We start from the raw sequence: 8,079 nt of genomic DNA, 5'->3' as shown, positions 1-8,079 counted from the left end.
CCAATTGCCCATATGGTTAATCTGCCTATGGGTCAGGGAAACACACGGCAAGGCAGGAATTAAAAACAAGAAAATACAAAATTATAGACAAGAAAACCTAAACAAGAAACAAACCCCAAAAACCAGTGTGAGAAGCAAGTAAAACACACCTTGGCAAATCTCACACAGAAATGTCAGTATAGCCAAACTTAAGATTTTAATATGATTTGTATTCATGTTTTTTACAGGTTGAACAAATGGGTTAGGTGGTTGGTTACTTTTATTTTTAGTTGCCATAGGCCGCCATGTGTTTGTACTGTAATTTGATTGACATACTATATGATTCACAGCTCATTTTGAAATATTAATACCTACATCTGAACAAGAACACTTTATTTTCTCTGGTTAAAACTGGGTTGTGTATTACATGTCATAATTTCCACCAGACAGTAAGACTGAAACTTAACTAGAGGAAAACTTTACTGTGAGGTGAAATGCAAGAAAATGCGAAACCAAAAGATAATGATTTGCTCTGACAAGCGTTTTTTCAAGAAACACAAAAGCAAACTCCGAAGAACAATAAAGATAAGAGTCATATGAAGACAAATCTGATGAAATTTGCCCTGGTGTCACCAAACAGGCAGACACTGAGCATTCATCCACAACATCCTTCTATTGTTCGTGTACTTGTTCAAAAACATAACTAAAGGTCAAACAAAGACACATCTGAGGTCTCAGAACCCTCATTTAATGACTACACAGCTTAACTTAAAAGAAGCTAGTCGATGAGATCTATAAATATTTCAAACTAGATGGTAGATATGCTGTTTAGTCCATGCATGTGACATTCCCAAAGGCATATTCCATTTTCAAAGCGTTCCAGGAAAATATCAAGGAAAGGTTTAGCCAAATCACTTTAAAATGAATAATACAAAACATTTACATTCTCTTTCCCTTAAGGCAGCTGCATTTATGAAAGGGTTAGATAGTAGATAACCTCAGTCAGTCATTCCTGGCTTTTGATCAGGTCAGAGATCTCATCACCAGTTTATTGTTGGTCATATCACCAGTTCAAGTATTGTTGAGAGTAATTTGTTAGTTGTAAATAAACAGTAAACTGTACATACTAATGTAGTAAAAAATGGTTGGGTTCAAAGTCAAAGTAAAGAACCAAACGTGTCTTTTGTTTGCAAACTGATAACTTCAGTGCCCCAGATCAGTTTGTCCTTAGATCAGGCACACATGCAAGACATATGATCTGCTCATCTCATGCTCAGAAGTGCTTAACACAGCAGTTTGTGTCCTATTCATTTGCAAAACTGAAAATGAATGCTGCAGAACAAAAACAATGAATAGAAACACATTGTTATATATTATATTATATTATAATGTCGACACAGTTAAAACATGCATTCTAGTCTTGGACTAAGCTTAAGCCTTGTCTTTGAAACCGGGCTTATCCTTTCTCCAAACCGTTTGTCCTAGGTCAGGGGATGCCAGAACGTTACATTACATTATGTTATAAGTTATGTCATTTCAGCAATTTGCTTTCAGTTAAAACATGTATTTTAGTCTGGGACTAAGCTTAAGCCTTGCACTTGGACGATTCCTTAAAATAATAATGTAATGATGAATTTGTCACTATTACTTGAATATTTGTCATGTTTTATATTGCGCTGTAGTCAAAACAAGCATCAAGAGGTAACCATCTACAGGACAAATTTGACTATTATTTTGAACTTTCATTCAAAAGTTTACCATAAGTTTAAAAAAAAAAAAGAAACGAATACTTTTATTCAGCAAGTATGAAATTGATCGTAAAAAAAGATTATAATTTGATCGTAAAAAATTCTACTACAAAAGATTTATATTTCAAATAAATGCTGTTCTTTTGAATCATACATCAAACAACCTTGAAAAAAATATGAAGCAGCATAACCGTTTTCAACATTGATAATAACAAGAAATGTTTCTTGAGCAGCAAATCAGTATATTAGAATGATTTCTGAAGGATCATGTGACACTGAAGACTAGAGTAATGATGCTGAAAATTCAGCTTATTTTAAAATATATTCAAAATTTTTTATCAAATAAATGCAGCCTTGGTGAGCATAAGGGACTATTAAAAATATTTAAAAAATCTTACTGAACCGAAAATTTTGTATTTAATGCAGATAACGTGAATTCTCAAATAATACGATACTTATTACAGATCCAATGGAAACCAGCTGTCATTTAAGGTCTCCTGGATTTTTGTGAGAATGAACACGGGAAATTCCAGCTCAAAAGCATTTATGATTGACACCTCACTCTTTAATCTTACCGAAGCCTGTGGAGAACACAGTCTGTTTTCCTCTCTTGAGAGCAATGACTTTTGCTCTGACAGTTAACATGTTAAGATGTCTCTCAGCATGCTTCAGAAGGTACAAATCTATCCCAGGAACAAAGGGGAACATCTGACCATCAGCACACAAAATAAAAAAAATAAAATGATAAAATAAAGCCCATAAAATGGTGTCAGAACTTTGATCACAAAAAGGTATAGCTATGCATATTTATAGCTGGGTAACCATAATAGAGCTCTTATATGAGTAACAGGGGGCTTGTGTGAGGTATAGAGAAAGATCATTTAAGAGTCTAAAATAAAATAATTCCTTGCATCATGTTTAATACATATGTACGCCAAGATTTTAAATTGAAAACGACAGTGAGCAGGATGCCTTGCTTTCATAAACCCATTATGAAACATGAGAATGTAAGAAAAAGAGAGAGGTGTGGGCATGAAAAGGCGGAGAAGTTAATGAAAAAGACAAGGAGGGGGTGAAGGGAAGGGACAGAGAGAGTCCCTGTGAGAAAATTCAGAATGTGCTTTAAATTCAATGTCTGGGTCAGTGCACTTTCATTTTGATGGTGGATCGGTTCATTTATGAGCTTTTCTGTCTTTTCTGCTTCAACCCTGCACAGCAAAACATCACCTGGATCGGCTCAAATGCATCTAACTGAGGATTGCAAACTTATCCTGCTGGATTGGTGAGCCAGATGAACAACCCTACACTGCTTCACTTCTACAAAACCAAGGTAGGTTTGAAGCTCATCAGTGGAACTACACGTGTGGTCCTTCTAAAAGCTGGAAACATCCTGTCTTTTTTGAGAAGCAGCAATGGTTTTTTTTTAACATTGCATACATTTTTACTTTGCATTTCATTTTCTGAAGTAATAGTCTTTTGACATGTTAACATGATTTAGTGGTGCTGAAGTGGTAGAATTTATGCATTTCTCTGGCATGTTCTCAGAGATGCTTCTTTTACATCTGCTTGTGCTACACTGTCAATATACCTTTTTTATTGGCAAAAAGTTATGTTATGGCATTCAGTGCCTCTAATAAAAAAAATTATATCAAAAGAAATTTCAAAAAGAGGTAGCAGATGCAGAAATAACAAAAGCAGCAGGATGCAGTGCTGACAGGGAGGGAGAGAGAGAAACAAAGATAAAGAAAGAAAGAGAATATATATATATTGATAGTGAGGGAAGACAGTTGCCAGTGGCATACCTGGCAAAAAAGACAGTAATTCTTCATTTGAACTTTCCAGCAGTGAGTCCAACCTGCAAGAAAAGCTTTAATGACAGCAGTTAGAAGAAAATAGTGACGTGTTCTCACCATTTCTATTCATATATTAAGTTTTTATTGAATAGCTGCTGACAGGGAGGGAGAGAGAGAAACAAAGATAAAGAAAGAAAGAGAATATATATATATTGATAGTGAGGGAAGACAGTTGCCAGTGGCATACCTGGCAAAAAAAGACAGTAATTCTTCATTTGAACTTTCCAGCAGTGAGTACAACCTGCAAGAAAAGCTTTAATGACAGCAGTTAGAAGAAAATAGTGACGTGTTCTCACCATTTCTATTCATATATTAAGTTTTTATTGAATAGTTATATTCCATTTATATTTATTATAAATGCATATTTAAAAAAATCAATTCATATTAAAAATGGTAAAACATCATAATTATTAAAAATAATAATTTCTTGACAAAATCCAAAATGCTAAATGGTTTATGTGAGGGGTACGTTCATGTTTAGAGTATAAAAAAGTCCCCCGATGATAGAAAAACAAACATCTGTGATTGTATGTGTGTTTTTCTTTGCTTGTCACTATAGGGGAAGAATGTGTGTGTTCTCATGCTACTGTGTGTTCCCCTCACCATGATGGACATCCCTGGTCCTTGCAAACATGCCATCACTATGGACCACCTGCTTCAACTAAAACAACTGGTCAGGAACCAGACCACAATAAAGCATCATGGAGTCATCCTTTGATTTCAAATGTAACACCTCTGCCTCTTAACTTTCCATCTCATGTCTTTTTACTCTTTAGATCAGTAACCAGTTGCGGACTGGCTGTTCAATTACATATACATTCATTGAGAGAAAACACCTGGTAAGAGGGTCTTTAAAACACTGTGTCCCTCTGCTTTCTGTTAAAAAAGTTTTTTTTTCCAGTCTTCTGTTTTAAATCTAGCTTTGGAAATGCAGCAAAGTCTGAGGTGTGTTTTAGATTAGATGCTCACTCCAAATTGTCATCACTTGCTGATATTTCCATTGTGCCACCCATGACATGGTTGAATTCAGCATGCATTTTGATGAAGCTCTTAGTTGTCTCTATTACTTTGTAAGTAACAGTTTGTTTTTCTGAAGACAGTCTGAACTTTGGTTTAGGCCAATGGTACCGTCTTACAGAAGATAATTCACAAAGTATACTGTGTTGATATCAATTCAGTCACAGAGTCACCAAACCAGATACAAAAACACCAGCAAAACCAAAACCAACTGCCTGATCTCTTTTGAAAGCAAAGTGCCAGGTTTTGTATGTGTGTTTTTCTTTGCTTGTCACTATAGGGGAAGAATGTGTGTGTTCTCATGCTACTGTGTGTTCCCCTCACCATGATGGACATCCCTGGTCCTTGCAAACATGCCATCACTATGGACCACCTGCTTCAACTAAAACAACTGGTCAGGAACCAGACCACAATAAAGCATCATGGAGTCATCCTTTGATTTCAAATGTAACACCTCTGCCTCTTAACTTTCCATCTCATGTCTTTTTACTCTTCAGATCAGTAACCAGTTGCGGACTGGCTGTTCAATTACATATACATTCATTGAGAGAAAACACCTGGTAAGAGGGTCTTTAAAACACTCTGTCCCTCTGCTTTCTGTTAAAAAAGTTTTTTTCCCCAGTCTTCTGTTTTAAATCTAGCTTTGGAAATGCAGCAAAGTCTGAGGAGTGTTTTAGATTAGATGCTCACTCCAAATTGTCATCACTTGCTGAGATTTCCATTGTGCCACCCATGACATGGTTGAATTCAGCATGCATTTTGATGACGCTCTTAGTTGTCTCTATTACTTTGTAAGCAACAGTTTGTTTTTCTGAAGACAGTCTGAACTTCTGAACTTTGGTTTAGGCCAATGGTACCGTCTTACAGAAGATAATTCACAAAGTATACTGTGTTGATATCAATTCAGTCACCGATTCACCAAACCAGATACAAAAACACCAGCAAAACCAAAACCAACTGCCTGATCTCTTTTGAAAGCAAAGTGCCAGGTTTTAGCTAACCTGGTAGCTCTCATGAGTCATGGACAGGATAATTAGCTGTGAATTCAAGGCACAGGTAGCAAAGTCTGTCGTTCATCACCACTCACCTCCACACCAAGACAAACACAACTGGAAAGGGAGGGAGGGCTTCACTTCTGCGGCTCTCTGCATGTCTGTGATGTGATGTGCAGCTGATCAATGTGTGCTACCATAGGCCGAGGGTGAACCAACTCCAGGGTAAGGCTAAAAGCAGTCAAATCTATTAACTACAAACATCATAAACCTGTCTTTTTATTTCAGTCAAATTCTTAAATTGAATCAGTCAATTAGAATATTAAGTCATTTGGGCTGTTACCAAGCAAATGAAATCAGTATTGACCAAATTAATCTTTGCAATGCAGAGAAAACACAGAATCTTATAAAATCTTAGAAGATTAGAAGGGGAATTTAGATGCATTTACACTCTGTTTAATCTGCAGTTACAAATGCATTAATACTGTTTTGATATTTTAAACATAAAACGTTAAATACTGATATTTGAAATTATAAAAAAATGAAGATACTTAAAACCGCCAGTAGGTGGCAGCAAGCCACTGTTAATAAGCGCATCATTGCGACTGAACCGAATCATTTAAACGGTTGATTCGTTTAGGAACGAAACAGTGCCATGTTGCTCAGAGACGCAAATTGAAATTATTTGTTGCGAAATAGAACAAAACAGTCAATAATAGAGACGCAAATTGAAATTATTTGTTTGCGAAATAGACCAAAACAGTCAATATTGTGTCTAAAACGTAAGTGTCTTAATAATAAATTCTTGTTTATTGAACTGCTGTATAAAATCAGTATCACATTTGTAATCATGCTGCTTTTTGGTGGTCTTCGCGTGATACTGATTAACTATATGAAATTATATAAATATATACATTTCTGCCCCCATATCTTGAATTTTGTGATCATTCTAAATGCATTTTAATAAACTGAATCATGCAGTGAAAGAACCTGCACTGGTCTACCCTACCATTGCTTTAGCTAACCTGGTAGCTCTCATGAGTCATGGACAGGATAATTAGCTGTGAATTCAAGGCACAGGTAGCAAAGTCTGTCGTTCATCACCACTCACCTCCACACCAAGACAAACACAACTGGAAAGGGAGGGAGGGCTTCACTTCTGCGGCTCTCTGCATGTCTGTGATGTGATGTGCAGCTGATCAATGTGTGCTACCATAGGCCGAGGGTGAACCAACTCCAGGGTAAGGCTAAAAGCAGTCAAATCTATTAACTACAAACATCATAAACCTGTCTTTTTAGGCAAGAAGAGTGTCCTGTAGGCTAATAAAATATGTTTAATGGGACAGAATTTGTATTCTGAATGGTTATTCAAACGGCGAATAAATTATGTACTCTCGGGGACCTCCCGCTCTCTCTCTTGAAGCCAACACGGAAGTGACTTAAACTGTAATTCGTCAACTGGCCACTAGAGGTTGGCTGCAAAAGGGAGTCAGTCCCATAGACTCCCCATGTTAAATTGCCCAACTTTACAGCAGAAAAAAACTTGTTTACAGCCTGGTTCAAAAAATGATTTTGATCTATATAGCTAATTTTGCCCTTCATGACAACTGTGAGGGGGGTGAATTTTTTTTATAACTCATCCGTTTAAATTATATTAAGCCTTAAAGTTCTGCATAATTAAGGGCGTGGCCACTTGAGTGACAGGTGGATTGCCACCGCTGTCACCACCGTCGAGCTAGGTGGGCGTGGTTTCAGCAACCAGCTCCCGCCTCTTTGCCCATTTTCGATTTTCCGGGAGTGACGCGCTGCCAAGATGGCGATGGCTGGCTCCGCCTACTTTAGGCTTCAAAAACGCTCTTCGGAAACCTACGGGTGACGTCACGGACACTTCGTCCATGTTTTTATACAGTCTATGGTTTCAGCCGGGTGTGTCTCACGCGTCCTGAAAAGTGAAGCTGCGGGGGCTTTGATCGCCCCCTGGTGGCTGACTGCATTACAGGTCATAAACCCCGCCATCTCCATGTAAACGAATGGGACTTGAGTCAAAATAAAAAAATTAATTACATTTACATTTACAATTAGTCATTTAGCAGACACTTTTATCCAAAGCGACTTACAAATGAGGACAATAAAAGCAGTCAAAACTAAAAAAAGAGCAACAATAGTGCAAATGACAAGTCTCGGTTAGCCTAACGCAGTATGCACTTTCAATACAATTTTCCGAAAGATGGTTTTGGTCATTTAAGGTAGTTGTTATCATGCTGATATATGTTCAATTGTTCATTTTTGTGATAAGTTTGATTTTAGCAAGTAATTTGATGCTATAAAAATGGGGCGTGTCATTATGGTTGATTGGGTCTGCAGGAGTTTGATACCGCGGCTCCACACTACTGCGCAGACTCTGGCTCCAAACGAATCTCTACTGAGCAGACTCTGGCTCCAAATGAATCGACTCGGGCTCCAAACGAATCTCTACTGCGCAGACTCTGG

At 37.2% G+C, this 8,079-nt stretch overlaps 1 protein-coding gene across 1 annotated transcript in view; it reads left to right on the top strand.

The window, feature by feature from the left end:
- Positions 1-2,836: 2,836 nt before the first annotated feature.
- Positions 2,837-8,079, top strand: part of LOC107570506 (uncharacterized) — an 11,544-nt gene continuing 6,301 nt past the window's right edge. Inside the window, exons 1-4 of the mRNA XM_016256734.1 lie at positions 2,837-3,057; positions 4,140-4,253; positions 4,357-4,419; positions 4,759-4,840. Of these exons, the coding sequence (XP_016112220.1) occupies positions 3,019-3,057; positions 4,140-4,253; positions 4,357-4,419; positions 4,759-4,840 (298 nt within the window). The 5' untranslated portion in view covers positions 2,837-3,018. The remainder of the gene's footprint in view (positions 3,058-4,139; positions 4,254-4,356; positions 4,420-4,758; positions 4,841-8,079) is intronic.

The sequence above is a fragment of the Sinocyclocheilus grahami genome, unplaced genomic scaffold, assembly GCF_001515645.1.
Source record: "Sinocyclocheilus grahami isolate Dianchi unplaced genomic scaffold, SAMN03320097.WGS_v1.1 scaffold1468.1, whole genome shotgun sequence".
In the NCBI taxonomy this organism is placed as follows: Eukaryota; Metazoa; Chordata; class Actinopteri; order Cypriniformes; family Cyprinidae; genus Sinocyclocheilus; species Sinocyclocheilus grahami.
The sequence above is the reverse complement of the archived record's forward strand: the minus strand, read 5'-3'. Positions and strand labels throughout refer to the sequence as shown.